The sequence below is a fragment of the Fusarium tjaetaba genome, assembly GCF_013396195.1.
Source record: "Fusarium tjaetaba strain NRRL 66243 chromosome Unknown NRRL66243_c0000292, whole genome shotgun sequence".
NCBI lineage: Eukaryota > Fungi > Ascomycota > Sordariomycetes > Hypocreales > Nectriaceae > Fusarium > Fusarium tjaetaba.
This window is the reverse complement of record NW_023501488.1, coordinates 16724-34818: the sequence shown is the minus strand read 5'-3', so window position 1 is coordinate 34818 and position 18095 is coordinate 16724. Positions and strand designations below refer to the sequence as shown.

Below are 18095 nucleotides of genomic sequence, written 5' to 3'. Positions count from 1 at the left end.
GTGGGAAGCTAAATCGGTAAATCCTGAACTCCCCTGTACCTATCCGTAGATCAGCCTGGACACAGAATGACACCTGATTAGCCGGCTGGTGAGAGCCAAGACACTGAATTTAAGCATATATTTAGCCTTTGTAAATTTACTTGAGATAAGGGGCTGCATGAGTAAGCCTTCCCCTATCTGGCAGACAAAGCTAGAATGGCACAATTGCCTCAGAGATAAGCATGCTTCAACTCTCATCGTCGATCAGCGAGAGAATTCGCTCATGGGCGAAAAAGATGGTGTCAATCTTTCCCGACATGACGGAAAACACTCGGCCGCGACGCGAGACTCGACAGCTGCGGTCATCATAGGCCCCTAACGGTTTGGTCTTGACGGCAAGCTGTGGACCAATGTAACGGAAGGTCTCGAGGAACGTGGGGAGGTAGTGCATAATCTGTTCCTCCATAAGCGCCCGCTTGGCTGATATGGTTGCGGGGCTAACGTCGTCCCGTGCCGCCCGAGCTTCTGCTGCAGTCTTGAATTGTCCGAGAGGCGTGTGGGGGACGCTAGACAAGGTAAATAATCCCGGCACTTCAGTGGGGTAGACGGAAGCCAGGGGACCATCGACCAAGGTCACGGCCGGAAATTCAGGAGGCCCCTCGTAGTAGAGTAACAAGGTGGCCTCGTATATGACCTGTAGATCCAGGTCCATGTAATGCCCCCATGTTGCATCCACCACAAAGTCAAAGCGTTCGCCGTCGATCAAGACGCCATCGTCGACCTCTTGAATGCTCGAAACCTTTCGCCCAAGTTCAAGGGCACCTTTGAGTGCTGCCTCGAAGTAAGCACGGGCTTTGCTCAGCAGCAAAACCCTCTCCGGCACACACATAATACCGTCAACGTTAGTGATATGAACACCCGGAGGTGCTCCTTCAGTAAATGCCACCCCGCTTGAGGCCATGATGGCCTTGTAGGTATTGTAATCAAGCAGGGAATCTCGGGTGGGTACAGCGTAGATGTTGCAGGGTACAGTGCGGCTCAGCTCGGGGTAATGCTCGACGAAACGCAGAAAGCCATCTCTTGACTGATTACGCGTACCACTGTGACGAGCATAGTGGAAGCCCATATGCAGCCGGAACTGGTTGTTGCCAGATGCTTCATGTAGTAGTCGCTTATGCTGTTCAAACAACTTAACGCGAAGGCCGAGAGCGCGAAGGGTTGCGGCGATGTGACAGCCATACCATCCCCCACCAATGACGCCAAGACTGTGGGGGTTGACAGAAGCGTCTTTTTCTACCTTTCTGTTTCCATTGGTACCGTTGCCAATACCATTGTGAAGTTCCTTTTCGAGGTTCGGCATATTGGTAGGTTTGGGTGTTTTAAAAAATGTCTTTCAGGATATTATTCTTTGCGTCTCGCTTGACTCTAGAGATACGAAATGAGCCTCTGGAAAAATATCTTGTACTGGTTACAATTTGCAACTGTAAAGATAACAAAGGCGATTTCAAAAATCTCTGCAGATGTATTGAGTTTTGATATTTATGAATGGGATTATGACTCCTTTTATCCTGTCCTCGCTCATTCACCCCGTCTTGAGTACATGACTTGAAAGTCTCGATATAACCGTGGACTTGTACATTTCCTAGATGACTGAAAAGTTCCCCTGGCTCGGGATGATGTATACTTCTTACTGATTCTGGTGCTAGTGGTGGGTAGATAGGCTTCTCCAGGGTCGGGATAAGACAGGCAGCGCAATATACATATGCCTTGCAGAATAGAACGGTAGGAAATGTGACTCTGTTGATAAGCAAACGCATCTCGTATTGACGGAAACTCTGCGTAAGCATACTGCGTTTATCTGTCACATTAAGCTCTGCACTTCTGACTTGGCAATTGACTTGGAGATATGTGATCATGCCACGTAGCATCAGTACTTCAACAAGAAGGAGCTTACTCTAGCACTGGTCACCTCTTGGAGCGCAACACGGGGGACCTAATTACTATCTCTATACATCTTCTAAAGTCTCTTGATTCTTGGGTAAACTCAAACTCTCCATCACCTGAAGTTCCTAACCGCTTTGCCCTCCACGCCATGCGTATACTTTGCCTTCACGGAATGGGCACCAACAGCAAGGTACGTAACCGTTGTATCTAGGCTGAAAACATTATATTATGACAAAATCTAACAAAGACTCTAGGTGCTCGAGATGCAGACGTGTAAGTAACATTTCTTCACACAGTTCAGTTGATTACATGTACTGACTTTATTGCAGCTGCACTCCGACATCAACTCAGCCATTCACAATCGCACAGATACGAATATGTTGATGGTGGGGAGCCTATGCCGCCCGCTCCTGGTAAGTCATTGCGATATCTACTTACTCACTCAAGCCTCTTACACATAACATAGGGATAGAGGCCTTCATTGGTCGGGACGAGAGCCTTGCGTACTACCATCCACACTCGGCAAAGAGCATTCTAGCAGCCATTGACGACCTATGGGAGTACATTGCCGAGGAAGGTCCCTTTGAAGGTGTCTTGGGCTTCTCTCAGGGTGCATCTCTAGCTGCCATGATTATTGCTCGTGCCCGTCACTCCAACCCACCACCCTTTCAGTTCGCCATATTCTTCTGTGCAGGGCTCCCTTACTGCGAGAAGTCTTTATCTGCCGGCGAGGTCAAGTTTCTGAGGGCTGAAGATACCAAAGGTCCAGTCATCCATGTGCCAACAGCTCACATCTTTGGCAAAAAGGACCCCGATGTTAGCTACAGTAAAGCAATGATTGAATTGTGCCATCCCTGGGGAAGAGTTCTTCTGGATCATGGAGCTGGACATGAGATCCCGAGAGTACCTATTGAAATAGTGGATGACATGGCAAGGGCGGTAGAGAAGGTTGTTACCAAGGCAGCGATCGGTCAGTAGCTATAAGTAGATTGATGAGAAGCGCTAAGATACACGAGATAAATCATTGCCGCACCATCTTAATAACTGCCCGAGTAATCCATGAAATGAGACCAAATAGAATGAAAAATAAAAGCGTGATGTCGATGTTGTTGAGCTTGATCCAAGACATTCGCACATCAGGTGTCTGAAGGTGCATAGGACGCAGTTCTTTGCCTCGTGGATACACATCTTTTGGGTTTGAAGCTTGCGAATAGGCGTTTTTACTGTTGGCGGATGCTTTAAGATCTAGAAGTGAATTCTCAAATCTACCGTCCCAGTCATATAGATGCTCCTCAATGAGATTGGCAGCGAAATGCTTCTTCCGCGATCCCACCATGGCAATTCTCTGCATACGCTTGACGTTTCTCTGGAACGACTCTTTGTCAAATAAGAGTATCGTTCTGATGGCTACTGTCAAGGAAGCTGCATCAAAAGTTTCTTTGTCCAGACGAACTGCAACGCCAGATCGTTCAAGTCTGAGTGTGGTGACCATCTGGTCACCAAATATGCCCATTGCGACCATAGGGACACCATGGAAGATGGATTCATTGACAGATGAAGGCCCAGCGTGTGTGACGAAAATGACTGTGGAATCATGTTCGAGAATAGAACGCTGAGGCACCCAGGTAGCAAAGTGCCACGCCTGATCCTGGTTCTTGAACAGTTGATCAATGGTCAGATGAGACAGATGTGGCGATTGGACTCGAATGCTGGTATCAAGTCGACCACGACTTCTGGCACTGAGCGCCCAGACAACGCCGTCGATCAGACCGGAAGAAATGGCATCAGCGAGACCGTTGATAATTCTAAAGATCTTCCCGTCGTCAAGGATAACATGAGTACCAAACGCAACTAAAGCGACCTTTTGATGCGTCTCAACAAAGGACTTGATATCTCCATCGAGAGAAGGATATGAGTCGGCCAAGATAGGGCCTACAGCATGAACCAGAGGTGGAGTGTCTCGTGGTGTCTCCATGCCATAGAAATTGTTCAGAAACACAAGATAGTCAGGCTTGGAAAGTTTAGGCCGAGGTGCGACTCCTCCTTTTCGACGCATTGCCTTGGTCCAGAAGATCCAATGAAGAAAGAATGGCGCGGAGCGAAGCAAAAAGGTCATCTCAAACAACCTGTCATAAATGCTTGCGTGCTCGCTGGTCAAGCATCTCTGCTGCATACCAGGCTGACCCGGAATGTACTTCTGAGGCATCATCAACCACGGCATCTGAGGCCACATGACTGCGTGAGGGAGCTGAAACTCATTGCAGACATCTAGAGCCGCTTCAACGTGGAAGTCGGAGAAGATAAAATCAGGCTTGCTGGTAGTGATTACCTCCTTCAGCCCACGGTAGGTAAAAGGCCAGAAGGCGTCAAATGCCATTTTGCCTTTGACAATATCCCTTTTGCCTTGGGCAGTGTTCCAGTTCCAGCGCGAGAAGAGGATGTAATGTTTTTCATCTTCCTCAGCAGAGATTGCTGGACCAACCACGTGAACCTTTTGCACGAAAGGATAGTTGTCAACCAGCTTTTCTCTGCCCTTCAGTGTTGCAAAGTCAATTGTATGACCTCTAGCTGCCAAGATGGAACATATTTCCAGAATTGGTGCTGTCTGTGAATTAACATCTAATTTTTTCATCAACGCCAAAGTGATTTGCCTACCTGAATTGGTTGACCCTCCGACCGTGACAACAACGAGAATTCTGGCTTTAGGCAAAGACATGGTGATGGCCTTACTCTAGCACACTTGTCTGTGCACGAATGAACATATAATGAAGTTTGTAAACTTTGGGCTGGATATAGAGATGGGCTTGTCGAGGTACCCGTTATCCTTGAGCTTGAAAATTGCCTTTGGCTGCCATCAGTCACATGTCTTGACTACAGCCGTCACATCAAGATGCGGAAGCATATCCCCACGAATGAGCGTTGAGTATGGCTTGGGTGAGAACGCAATGTTATCTTACTGCATCAACACATCGTGATCGATAACTCAAAACTCAAACAGATAAGCGCTAAAATGTGATATGCGTGATATATGTAATGGCACATATCGCGTGCGAACCAGCGTTGCAATGCATGTTGGTCAGCATTTGTGGGCTGATTTCTTCCGGCCCTACGGTGTATTGATTACGTGGTTGCAATGAACCTGCAGCCCTACCCCCCGCGGATCTTTCCAAAGAATGCTACAGCTATTCAATTTTGACTCACTTGAGAAGCGGGATCTTTTGCCAGACGCAAGTAATGGTCAACACCACTCTGACCACCTGCTTATCTGGTCCAGGCTAAACACACAAATGGGACTTTGGCTCGAAGGCATGCATTGCATATGGGGTGGCAGAACTAGAGAACCATGCTTGAAATACCTGGCGGATATGTAAATATACGAATATTCATTGATGAGAGCCGTGATGGTTTCTGTATTGTCACTTAAGTGATTGTCAACAAGGCTATCTTGACCTCAGAAGGATCAGCCCCTCCAGGTAACGTCACGACACCAGGTGATAACAGATATTTCTGAAAGTGGCCGAATCAGAGTGTAAGAAACTATCCGCGGAGACATTGTAACTCAGATTGACGATAAACCTTCTCAAAATTGCGTGAGACAGAATAAACTCGCAGGAGCTATTAGGCTGTTTGCCTTGCATGTAATCCATGATAACGATGTTGGGGATAGCGTCAATACCACTCACGCTTTGACAACTCATCAACGCCACTGCAGATACACATGATGAACCTGATAATCAGTAATCGTTTAGTGAATACTCACCCCCACGGTGAATTGGATACCTGATCGATCCAACATGCACTATCTGGAGAGCTGTTGGATGAAGTTACGATGATAGGGCGAAAGCAAGAGGAATAGGGGGAACTCACGCATTGTGTCTTAGCATAACCCTATAATAACTCTGCAACGCCTATTATTAGCCATGTGACAAACTTCAAGTATCTCAAGCCTTTTTCCGTATACCCAATTATTCAACATTACTGCATTATTGTTTCTGAATCTACCTCAAGTCTAGCTATGGAGCCCATTGCTGTTATTGGCCTTGATCTCAAGTTTCCCGGCGATGCTACAGACGCCGATGGATTCTGGGATATGCTGGTAACTGGCCGTTCAGCATGCACAGATATTCCAGACGATCGCTTCAAAGTCTCGTCATTTTACCACCCGGACCCAGAGCGTTCGGGTTCGGTTAGCATTCCTATTCTTCTGTGATTTCGTGTCGAGGAGCATACTAATCAGCATCGTAGCTCAATGTCACCAGGGCGCATTTTCTGAAGGGCGAAATCGCTGCCTTCGATGCCCCTTTCTTCTCTATCACACCTGCTGAAGCGGGTGGTATGGATCCTCAGCAGCGTGGTCTGCTTGAGAATACCTATCGTGCTCTCGAAAACGGTATGAACCTTGAATCCTTTGACTACTAAGAATCTGGATCTGACTCTATCAAGCGGGGTGTCCAATGAACAAAGTTCTCGGAACAAACACTGGTGTTTTCATTGGTTGTTTCACTCGTGAATATGAAGCCATCATGTTCAAGGAGACCGAGATACAGCAGCGTTACTTTGCTACTGGTACTGGAACAACCATGCTTGCCAATCGACTGAGCTATTTCTATGACCTTCATGGTCCTAGCATAAGTCTTGATACAGCTTGCTCCAGCAGTCTCAATGCCTGCCACCTGGCTTGTAACAGCCTACGATTAGGCGAGTGTGATATGGCATTAGCAGCTGGCTGTAACCTTTTCTACAATCCTGACACCATCATCCCACTCACAGCCCTTGGCTTTCTATCTCCCGATGGGAGATGTTATAGCTTTGATGAACGAGCCAACGGATACTCACGCGGTGAGGGATTTGGTATGGTTGTGCTGAAGAGACTGAGTGATGCTATCCGAGATGGCGACTGTATTCGTGCCATTGTTCGAGGCTCCTCAAGCAACCAGGACGGTAACTCACCTGGTATCACACAACCCACTCGACAGGCACAAGTTGACTTGATCAACGCCGCATATCGATCAGCTGGTCTATCCAAGACGCAGACACGCTTCTTTGAGGCTCACGGCACAGGCACTCCTGTGGGTGACCCCATTGAAGCCAGTGCTATCAGCGGTGCTTTCTCAGAGTACCGCTCCGAGCAGGAGCCAATGGTTGTCGGGGCAGTCAAGACAAACATCGGCCATCTTGAAGGCTCGGCTGGGATTGCAGGTCTCATCAAGGCTATTATGGTCCTTGAGAAAGGCATAATCCCCCCTAACATGGGCTTTCAAACCCCCAACCCCAAGATTCCTGTTCATGATTGGCACCTCAAGTTCCCTACCAAGCCTGAAGCTTGGCCTACTAAAGGACTCAGGCGAGCTTCAATCAATGCCTTTGGTTACGGTGGAAGCAATGCCCACATCATCATCGATGATGCCTATCACTATCTCCTCGAACACGGGTTGAAAGGCAAACACCAAACCATTGAGTACCCTCCGGTGGAGGGTTTGAAGTCTTCCATCAATGGAACCAATGGTATTAATGGTCATTCCAATGGTATCAATGGCCACACCAACGGTCATCAGTCTACTTCTAGCTCTAGTGACGATGAGTATATCTTGGTCAAGCGCTTTAAAGGTCATGCCCCTCCAAGTCGCTCATTCTTCTTTTCCACCTTCGACGAAGCTGGAGCAGCCCGCATGGCACAAGCATACAAGGAGTTCCTTGCTTCCACTAGCAAATCAATAGTTGCTGGGTCTGAGGAAGAACAGCGCTTCTTGAGTGACCTTTCTTACACTCTCATCAACCACCGCACATCCTTCCCTTGGCGGTTCTCTATAGTCGCCGACAGCATCGCGGCTTTGGCTGGCAAATTGGAGGCTAACCCCTCACCTGTCAGAGCCACTGCTGATCCCAAGCTTGGATTTGTTTTTACAGGACAAGGTGCGCAGTGGTACGCCATGGGTAGAGAATTGCTCTCTGCTTACCCGACATTCAGCACATCCATCTTTGCTGCAGACTTGTATTTGCGAGAGCTGGGATGCCCATGGTCACTTGTTGGTGAATTGCTCCAGAACCAGGACAAGTCACGCATCGATGATCCTGCATTGAGTCAACCAATCTGCACAGCCTTGCAGGTTGCTCTTGTTGACCTCCTCGCCAGCTGGGGTATTAAGCCTGCTGCGGTGGTCGGCCATTCATCGGGTGAGATCGGTGCTGCCTATGCTACAGGTGCCATCTCGCAGGAGTCGGCCTGGAGGCTAGCATTCTATCGCGGTGCTCTGTCCTCACGGCTGGCCAAGTCACCCGACCATACCAATGGAGCTATGCTCTCAGTGGCCATGAGCTCATCAGATGCCATGACTTATCTTGAGGAACATGTTGGCAGCGCCGCCGGTAGAGACATCGTCGTTGCTTGTATAAACAGCCCTCGAAATGTGACACTTAGCGGCAGTGCAGCATACATTGACAAGATCAAGGCTGCTGCAGACCGTGACGGTATTTTTGCCCGCAAGCTCAAGGTTGATAACGGCTACCATTCACCTCTGATGGCCACCATTGCCGACGAATACAGAAGCGTTATTGGTGACCTCGATGCCGGAACCAACATATCACCAGGCCAGGCTGCTCCAGTCTTTTACTCGTCCCTGGGAGGAACAGTTAGCTCTGTCTCTACTCTTCAGAACCCCGATCACTGGGTTGACAACCTGGTTTCGCCTGTCCAATTCTCTAAAGCCTTCTCGCTCATGTGCTCCAACACTAGTTCCAGCGCACCAGTCAAGAAGCTTGGGTCCTCGGCCAAAGCAACAGTCAAGCCCCCAAAGATTACTCATGTACTCGAGATTGGTCCTCATGCGGCCTTGCGTGGCCCCATTCGTGAGATCATGGAGTTGACGCCAGAAGTGAGTGGTATTGGATACGAGTCAGTGCTTCGTCGTGGTGCTTCTGCGATTGACACTGCTTTGAGCGCTGCCAATTGGCTTTGGTGCCGTGGTTACGAAGTGGACATGTCTGATGCCAGTATAGCAAAGGACAGCTCGCTTGTGGTCAACGCACCAGGATATCCTTTCAACCATTCCAACATCTATTGGAATGAGAGCCGAATCAGTAAAGGATATCGCTTCCGTCCTGCTATGCGACATGAACTATTTGGTGCGCCAGTGCCAGATTGGGACCCATCCAATGCTGTGTGGCGTAACTACATGCGTCTTTCAGAGAATCCTTGGGTGAAACATCATCGAATCACCGGTGCTACCATCTATCCCGCGGCAGGAATGCTCGTGATGGCCATAGAGGCCAGTCGACAGATGGCAGACATTACTCGGGTAGTCAAGGGCTTCCGCATTCTTGACGCTCGCTTCAATGTTGCTCTTCGCGTTCCAGCGACGCAGAATGGTCTCGAGACGCACTTTTATATGCAGCCCTCCAGGGATCATCCAGACACTGTGGCGAGGACTGTAAGAAAGTTCTCCCTTAGCAGTTATGAGGGCGGTGAGTGGCGTGAGCACTGCCACGGCCTGGTCGTCACTGAGTACGAGCAACCTTATACTGTCGTGGATGACGGAAGAGAAGACTTCGAGTTTCAAGAAGCATGTAAGAATAGGCTTGCGGACGTGGAGAAGGCCTCAAAAGTTGAGACCTCATTCCGACAGCTCTATGAGCATTTGTCGACCGTTGGTCTTGACTTTGGCGCTACTTTCCAAACCCTCCGCGACATTCGCTGCGGTGACATTGGAGAAGCTGTGGCTACAGTGGAGAGGCAAGACCTTGAGAGCCTGATGCCTTTAGGCTATCTGCAAGACCATCTCATTCATCCCACCGTGCTGGATGGCATACTCCAGAGTATCATTGTCAGTTTGACAAAAGGTGGCCGTGAGATTGACCAAGTCATGGTTCCCTCCGAGATCGGCGACCTCTGGGTATCTGCCGATCCCTCAACATCCAAGTTCGATGCTGTTCGAGTGTCTTGCTCAGGTAAATTTCTTGGAATCAGGCAAGCCGAGGCGCGCATCGTTGGTATGGATGTTGATACTGGCAAGGCCGTTTGTACTGTGGACAACTTTGTCATCACAACTGTGGCACGAAGCGAAGGCGCTTCCTCGTCTGACGCTGCAAGAAGACTCTGCTTCAACCTTGATTACAAGGTAGACCCAGTTCTTCTAGACCAAGAGACGGCAGACAAGACACTTCAGCCTGACGCAAAATGCGGTGCTACACCTCAACAGTCACAGTTGATTCAGGAGGTGGAGATGATGTGTTTCTTGTACATCAAACGCTTCTGGGACAGAATCTATGATGAGAACCGCGACGCCAAGTCAGTTCCCTATCACAAGAAGTATATCGCCTGGATCAAACACCAACTGGAAAAGTATGACGCTGGTCTTATCCCGCATGCCATGCCTGAATGGCGTGAACGAGCGGCTGATGATGAGTACATCAGCCAAATGGAGACCAAGCTACTCACAGAGGGCTCAGCTGAGGGAAAGCTGGTCGTCAATGTTGGACGAGATCTCCCCAATATCCTCGCTGGCAAGTCTGATGCTCTGGAACTCCTCTTCAAAGACAAGCTGGTCGAGAACGTTTACCGTTCCGGAGTCGGGGCTGAGATTGGCTATGACCGCATGGTGGCTTACATCGATGCTCTGGCGCATAAGAACCCAGCTCTCCGTGTTCTCGAGGTTGGTGCCGGAACAGGAGGCGCCACGAGGCCTATTCTCAAGTGTCTCACGACACAAGGTAATGGCGAGGTTGGCACGCCACGGTTCAGTCACTATGCATTCACAGATATCTCGATTGGATTCTTTGAGAATGCTCGAGAAATGTTCAAGGACAGTGCTGTACGCATGAGCTTCCGCGCTCTCAATATTGAGGATGACTTAGAGCAACAAGGTTTCTCGGGGCCAGCAGAACAGTACGACGTCATCTGCGCTGCCAATGTCATCCATGCAACCAAGAACCTTGAGGCGACCTTGTCCAACGTGAGAAAGTTGCTCAAGCCTGGAGGCAAGCTCATCTTGTATGAGATGACAAACACTGGCATGATACGAACCGGCTTCGCCTTTGGGCTACTACCAGGTTGGTGGTTATCGGTTGAGGATTTCCGCCAATTCACACCACTGGCTGCTCCAAGTGACTGGTCCAGATCGCTCAAGGCGAGTGGGTTCAGTGGTATCGATCTACACATCTATGACTTTCCAGATCACAGGCATCAGATGGTCAGTGTCCTCATCTGCACAGCTCTTGGCGATGGAAGTGAAGAGAATGCACCAGCCACTTCCTACTCCTCATCACCCATCAAGATCATCACTTGCGGTACAGGGCCCAACTCAGCCACCCAAGAGAGCCTTGCTGCAGTTCTTGACAAGCAAGCTACCAGCCTCAGCACTAGCGTTGATGTTGTCAACTTGCACGATGCTGTGGCAGATCTCAAGGATCTACAGCAAACTCGTTGCATCTTTCTTGGGGATCTGGAGTCCAACTTCCTGGAACACGTTCACGACGATGACTATGAGGCTTTCCAGAAACTGATTAGTTCCACCAAGACGTTACTCTGGGTTAACCAGGGAGGCGGCCCTTCACCCAAGAACCCTGGCGCCGACATGGTGACTGGTTTCGCTCGTTGCATGCGTGCTGAGAATCCAGGACTAAACTTTGTCACCTTGTCAGTCGATGACTTGGATTCCCTAGACAAAGCCAGCTCCATCATCTTGCGAATCTTGAGTTCAGGAGGTGGGAATGAGAACACCTTCTTCGAGAAAGACGGCGCTGTCTACATTCCACGCATCACCGAGGCCAACACAGTCAATCATCTGATTGCCGCCAAGACCAAGGGCGAGTCAGCCAGGTCAGAGACATGGCAGGATGCTAGCAAGGACAGAGCTTTGACTCTACAGTGTGCTGTGCCTGGTCTTCTCGATAGTCTTCGGTTCCAAGATGATGAGCTATATGAGAAGCCCCTCGGACCTTATGATGTCGAGGTACGCGTGCACGCTACTGGCCTCAACCTCCTTGATGTCATGATCGCTCTCGGTCAGGTCATTGGCGAAGCATTTGGGCAAGAGTGCGCTGGTGTAGTGACTCGTGTCGGAACAGATGTTGATCGTGTCTCTGTCGGCGATCGTGTCTGTGGTCTCCTTAGAGGAACTTTCAAGACCTTCGCACGGGGCTCTCAATGGCAGTTCGCCAAGATTCCCTCAAGCATCGATTATGCGGTTGCAGCGGCAGTACCAGTTGTTTACACCACCGCCTACTACGGACTTCATGATCTCGCGCGCCTCCAGGCCGGAGAGAGCATCCTGATTCACTGGGGTGCTGGTGGTGTTGGGCAGGCTGCTATCCAACTGGCCAAGGCGGTTGGAGCTGAGGTGTTCGTCACTGTGGGTTCCATTGAGAAGCGAGACTTTGTGCATGAGCACTACGGTATTCCTCTGCACCATGTCCTGTCAAGTCGTGACCTGAGCTTTGTACATGGCATCAAGAGATTGACCGATGGACGTGGCGTCGATGTCATTCTCAATTCTACAGCCGGACAGACGCTGCGTGCGAGCTGGGACTGTATTGCACCATACGGGCGATTTATCGAAATTGGCAAGGTCGATATCTTTGCCAACGCTGGTCTCCCAATGGGACCGTTCAAGAAGAGCGTCACATTTTCCTTCTTTGACATTGGTCTCATATCACTCGAAAGAGGTCGACTGTTCTCTCGTGTCCTTCAAGATGTTGTCGATCTGCTTGCCGAAGGATCCATTACCCCACCCCAGCCATTGCATGTTTACAGCTACTCGGACATACAAGAGGCATTCAGAATCATGCAATCAGGATCTCACATGGGCAAGCTTGTCTTGAAGGCTCAAGATGATGATCTCGTCATGGTAAGTTTCATCAGCAGCTCATAGCAGGCATCAACGCTAACACACTCCAGGTCGAGCCCAGTCGGAAGCCAACATATTACTTTGATCCCGAGGCAACATACCTTCTCTCGGGAGGTCTCGGCGGTCTTGGACGCAGTGCAGCACGTTGGATGGCATCTCGTGGAGCCAGGAATCTCATTCTACTCTCTCGGTCTGGAACCACACGACCTGCAGCTCAGGAACTCATGAAGGAGCTCGCAGACGCTGGTGTGACAGCAGCGGCACCCCAATGCGACGTCTCTGACCGTGCTGTTCTTGAGAGAGTTCTTAGTGATTGCGCCAAAACGATGCCGCCTATCAAGGGCTGCATCCAAGGCTCCATGGTACTCAAGGATAGTATATTCTCCAACATGTCTCAGGAGGACTACTACACTGCCGTACGCCCCAAGGTGGTTGCATCACGAAACTTACACGAGCTTCTTCCGCAGAACCTGGATTTTTTCATCCTCCTCTCGTCTGCTTCTGGAGTGGTAGGCAACCGAGGTCAATCCAACTACTGCGTGGGCAATACGTACCAAGACTCCTTAGCTCGCCATAGGGTTGCTTTGGGGCTTCCAGGTGTAGCTGTTGACCTAGGAATGATCCTTTCTGTCGGGTTCGCTGCCGAGAACCAGGAGAGCATGGCTAATCTTCGTCAAGAAGGTTTCAATGCCATGCGAGAAGACGAGTTCCTTGCTCTGCTCGACATGTTATGCGACCCGAATGGAAAGTACTCGACCAATGTCAACCAAGAGTCGCAGGCTTCCTCATTTGCTCAGATTGCAGTTGGTCTTGAGGCGCCAGCTACTCTTCGCATCAAGGGTATTCCAGAACCTGCTTGGATGACTGATCCTCTGTTCAAGCATCTGTACCAGATCCGAGGCGAAGGTGATCATGAGGGTGAAGGCGACGGCGAAAGCTCAGCCACGTCATGTTCCACGCTACTACCAGCGGCGGCTTCACTAGCTGACGCAGCCAAGATTGTTAGCGCAGCTATTGTTCAGAAGCTCTGCAAAGCTCTATCTTCAAGCGAACGAGACATTGACGTATCAAAGCCTCTTCACAGTTATGGAGTTGATTCCCTTGTTGCAGTCGAGTTGCGCGCCTGGTTTATGAAGGAGGTTGGCTCTGATGTTGCTGTATTCGACATCATGAGTGGGCAAAGCTTGGAAGAGTTGGCTGAACTTGCTGCAAAGAGGAGTTCATTTGCCAATTTTGATGACGAGAAAGAGACCGAGTGAGTATAATGGGTTTTTAATTTGTCAAGAAGTATTTCGTTTTTTCCGGTTTCCTTTTAATCAGAACTTTTAATAGGTACTAGGGTTGGACTGGTTGCAATAATTTCATACTTGCTTATAGGCTGGTTGCTGTCACCGAGGACTGTTGAGTGAGTTTCTACAACATGAGGGTGTATTTTAGAGTAGGCAACTATTTCGATACTAGTATAAATCTCTTTTTAGTAATACTTGATTAAGCCCGGCCGAGTACAGTTACGTTTAAAAGTTTAGGGACAAGCATCCCTGCTAAGGTCCATTCTGAACCAAAAGTTACAGTGATTCTGCTCGCTACCGGAGCTACAGCGACCGAACTCCGTACTGAATGCTCCGCTGCATCGCTCGTAGGTGATTGCCTTCTCGCCTTGGCCTTTGCGGACTTCGATAGCTTAATTGATATGATCATATCCTCTTTCAGGAGGTTTTGCACAGTTTGGATCGCAACCAAGGAGACAACCCCACCGATGTTTCTTATCAAGTGCACCGCACAAATCGTCGTTGCAACTAGAGTAGCAGTCCGGGTTAGGCACCATGTTTCTCTCCCAGTTAGTGCAAAGCTAGAAAGGCTCAAAAGATTTGATGACTTTGCCCGCCATACTGCAGGTCGTATGAATGTCGTTTTTGAACTCCCCGGTCAGGTCACTGCTTCTAGGGCCGCCGCAGATGGTGGCGCGTGGACTGATATGAGCTATTTTCTAAGCCCAGGCTCTCTGGTTTGCGCATCAAGGTTCCACCTCTGGCAACAATGTATTTCGCAAAGACGCCATCCACATGCTCCTCTGCGCAAACACTGTGCACCTCGCCCAGGTCCGCATCGCCAGCTGGAAAAGATTTTTTCACAGTGAAACACCTACTTCTAAGACGACAGCAGAATATTTACAACCCAGCAGGCTTCCATATACCTTAATGTCAATTGCGGCATGCTTTAAATCCTTCGAAGTCAATGGAACAAGGACTGGACGGGAGAGAAAAGAGCCCGGTTACAATTTGGGTTAAGTTTGGTCCATGACTAGGGCCGGGGGTGCGATTCCAGCTTTTGAGAACCTACAAGCTGATCGACTATTAATACCTCTCAGTAGCTATGATAATCAGCACAAAGAGACTTGACTTCTCTAACCACATACTGTTTAATTGCAATGTGATACTGATGGTTCATTCTTTAGTATTACAACCAGCGGAGACGAGACAGCATTCGAGCCATGCGACATCAGCTCTCCGCCAACCTCGGGAGGGCCTGGAACTAATCAATACAGGACCATCTCCACGAGTTGAGTCTTTACTTGCATGTGACAGACGCCATGGTCATCTCCCGTTACCTCCTACTAATTATCGAACACTGCAGCCGGCCTCTACGGTGATATTAGGGTTTGATAAGCATTTATATTAATAGAGCTGTAACAACAAACAGCTACCGAAACATCCAGCTAAGATCTGGGATCACACGGTCCATCCAGATTCAATCAACGTGCCGTCGGACCCGAAAATACACCAATGGCAGAGTGGAAAGATATGGAGCTCGAAGGTCTTGACCGAGGTAGTTTTCCTTGCGGCGATGTCTAATTGGTCCAATGTAGCTGTTATTTAGTTAGTCCAGAGGCTAAATTGCTTACTCAAAACGAATGCCGTAGCAATATGCCGTACTCCGTATGGTACGGTACATATAAATGCTTGTCTATGAGCACGGGCCGAAGAATAAGCTTTCAGGGTCAAGATTGATCGCCTGCATGATGACAAACGTTGCATGGATCGGAACTGAAAACCACCGATGCCCGATTTTGCCTGGTCTGATAACGACTACTCGTGGATCTATCAAGAAGTGGCCCCACTTGAGAACCCAAATTCGCAAGTTGAGAAACTCCAGATTTGACTTTCCGCGGACTCGAACTCCGTGGAGAGTCGGGGACCATCTAGCGTCCGCGGTGCCAGATTGTTAGTAAATGATGTACTACGCGTCACAGCTGATAACGCAATTTCGATGACTGGTACGTCGCTGTCTAGAATATTGGACCTTGCCAGGACGGCATTTGAGTTTCATTGTTAGCCATATTATGTCCCTTCAACTTTCCACTATGTTCCTCACTCCACACTTCCTCTGTCCCATCCTCAACACAGCAATCACCTGAGGAACACTGCGCCGTCCACTCACTGGAGGAAACAAAGAGTGCACTTGCGATTTAAACGTGCAAGCTAGCATATCCAAACTCAGCAACAATCTTCCAACTCAGCCCGTCGCTCGAAGCAACAATGGCGGATTCCGACGAGAAGACCCGCCCCGACGACGCCCAAGACACGAAGACGAAACCTCTCCCACACTGGCGTCTTGTCATCGATCAGGCTGGTGTTACGCCCGAGGTCCTTGCCTACAACTATCAAGGGTCCGGCACCGAGCAAGACCCTTTTGTGGTTCAATGGATCCCAAACGACCCAAGAAATCCCCAACAATGGAAAGACTCAAAGAAGTGGTCCATAACGTTAGCCGTTTCATTTGCCACTTTGACTGTTAGTCTGGTATCATCGGCATATACGGGAGGCATAAAGGAAATCATACGAGATTTCCACCTTAGCCAGGAGGTAGCAACTCTGGGCGTCTCTCTGTTTGTCGTTGGTTTCGCTCTCGGGCCTTTGCTATGGGCACCACTGAGTGAGATCTTTGGCCGCCAGCTACTGTTTATCGGAACCTATGCTGGCCTTACCATCTTCAATGCAGCCTGTGCTGGTGCTCCTAATGGGGCTTCGCTACTGGTCTTCCGATTCCTAGCTGGTTCCTTTGGTTCTTCTCCCTTGACCAATGCTGGCGGAGCCATAGCTGATATGTTTGCGCCCGAACAACGAGGCTTAGCGATGACGCTTTTTGTGGCTGGACCATCTCTAGGTCCAGTGTTGGGTCCTATTTGCGGCGGATTCCTCGGCGAGAACGCTAGTTGGCGTTGGGTGATGGGATTCCTTGCCATCTTCGCTGGGGTTATGTGGATCGGAGGAACCATCCTCATTCCAGAAACCTATGCCCCGACGTTGCTGAGGCGCCGGGCTGCTAAACTGTCTAGCATGACTGGCAAAGTTTATACTAGCAGCATCGAATTGAAACAAGGCAAGGTCTCTTTGCGCAGTGCTATTGGCACCTCCCTCCTGCGGCCGTGGATTCTCCTCTTCAAGGAACCTATCGTTCTCCTGTTATCGATCTATATGGCCATTATCTACGGTACCCTCTACTTATTCTTCGCTGGCTTTCCGGTAGTTTTTGAACAGGCTCGGGGTTGGAGTCAAGGTATCGAAGGGTTAGCATTCTTAGGTATAGCTGTGGGTATGTTGGCGGCTTTGATCTATACGATCCCTGACAACAAGCGCTATGTTCTCCTCCATCAAAAGCACAACGGTTTTGCACCACCAGAAGCTCGGCTCCCACCAGCAATAGTTGGCTCTTTTGCAATCCCAGTGGGGCTGTTTTGGTTCGCTTGGACTAATTATCCATCCATTCATTGGATTGTCAGCATCATGGCTGGTGCTCCTTTCGGCTTTGGTATGATTTTGGTGTTTCTAAGCATCCTGAATTATTTGGTCGATGCATATACCATCTTTGCCGCTTCAGTTCTTGCTGCTAATTCGATTCTACGCTCTTTGTTCGGCGCAGCCTTTCCGCTCTTTACAGTACAGATGTATGACAACTTGGGATTGCATTGGGCATCCAGCATCCCAGCATTCCTGGCGTTGGTCTGTCTCCCGTTTCCGTACCTTTTCTACATATATGGAGCGCGCATCAGGACTCATTGCAAATTTGCCGCTGAATCGGATGCCTTTATGCAAAGTTTAAAGGAGGCCCAGAATCAACGAGAACGCGAGTTAGAGGAGCAGGACAATAGTACCGAGGACGAGCGTACAGTCGTTGACGAAGGAGTGATCACTTCAGGCCATAGACGAACGTCCTCGGTCCATGGTCCATCTTCAGTATATGATGGCAACCCCTATGACATTGATCGAGTTCACACCAGGAATTCATTCTCTTAGCCTTTTCGGAAACACAACTTCGCTCAGCTTTAATTAG

At 49.4% G+C, this 18095-nt stretch overlaps 5 protein-coding genes across 5 annotated transcripts; 3 read left to right on the top strand and 2 right to left on the bottom strand.

Annotated features, from left to right (window-relative positions):
- Positions 1-226: 226 nt before the first annotated feature.
- FTJAE_11619 (FAD dependent oxidoreductase) lies at positions 227-1339 on the bottom strand (the record flags this gene model as incomplete). The annotated part of the gene is made up of 1 exon (XM_037344580.1): positions 227-1339. The coding sequence occupies one exon, from the start codon at positions 1337-1339 to the stop codon at positions 227-229; it is 1113 nt and encodes a 370-aa protein (XP_037201338.1).
- Positions 1340-2071: 732 nt separating this feature from the next.
- FTJAE_11618 (DUF341 domain protein) lies at positions 2072-2901 on the top strand (the record flags this gene model as incomplete). The annotated part of the gene is made up of 4 exons (XM_037344579.1): positions 2072-2113; positions 2178-2196; positions 2253-2336; positions 2390-2901. The coding sequence occupies 4 exons, from the start codon at positions 2072-2074 to the stop codon at positions 2899-2901; spliced, it is 657 nt and encodes a 218-aa protein (XP_037201337.1).
- Positions 2902-2944: 43 nt separating this feature from the next.
- FTJAE_11617 (UDP-glucosyl transferase family) lies at positions 2945-4639 on the bottom strand (the record flags this gene model as incomplete). The annotated part of the gene is made up of 2 exons (XM_037344578.1): positions 2945-4524; positions 4579-4639. The coding sequence occupies 2 exons, from the start codon at positions 4637-4639 to the stop codon at positions 2945-2947; spliced, it is 1641 nt and encodes a 546-aa protein (XP_037201336.1).
- Positions 4640-5938: 1299 nt separating this feature from the next.
- On the top strand, positions 5939-14023 carry FTJAE_11616 (polyketide synthase; the record flags this gene model as incomplete). Its single annotated transcript, XM_037344577.1, has 4 exons — positions 5939-6129; positions 6183-6313; positions 6367-12764; positions 12815-14023. 4 exons carry the CDS (start codon positions 5939-5941, stop codon positions 14021-14023), a joined length of 7929 nt encoding a protein of 2642 aa, XP_037201335.1.
- Positions 14024-16300: 2277 nt separating this feature from the next.
- Positions 16301-18058, top strand: FTJAE_11615 (uncharacterized protein; the record flags this gene model as incomplete). Its single annotated transcript, XM_037344576.1, has 1 exon — positions 16301-18058. The coding sequence occupies one exon, from the start codon at positions 16301-16303 to the stop codon at positions 18056-18058; it is 1758 nt and encodes a 585-aa protein (XP_037201334.1).
- Positions 18059-18095: the final 37 nt, after the last annotated feature.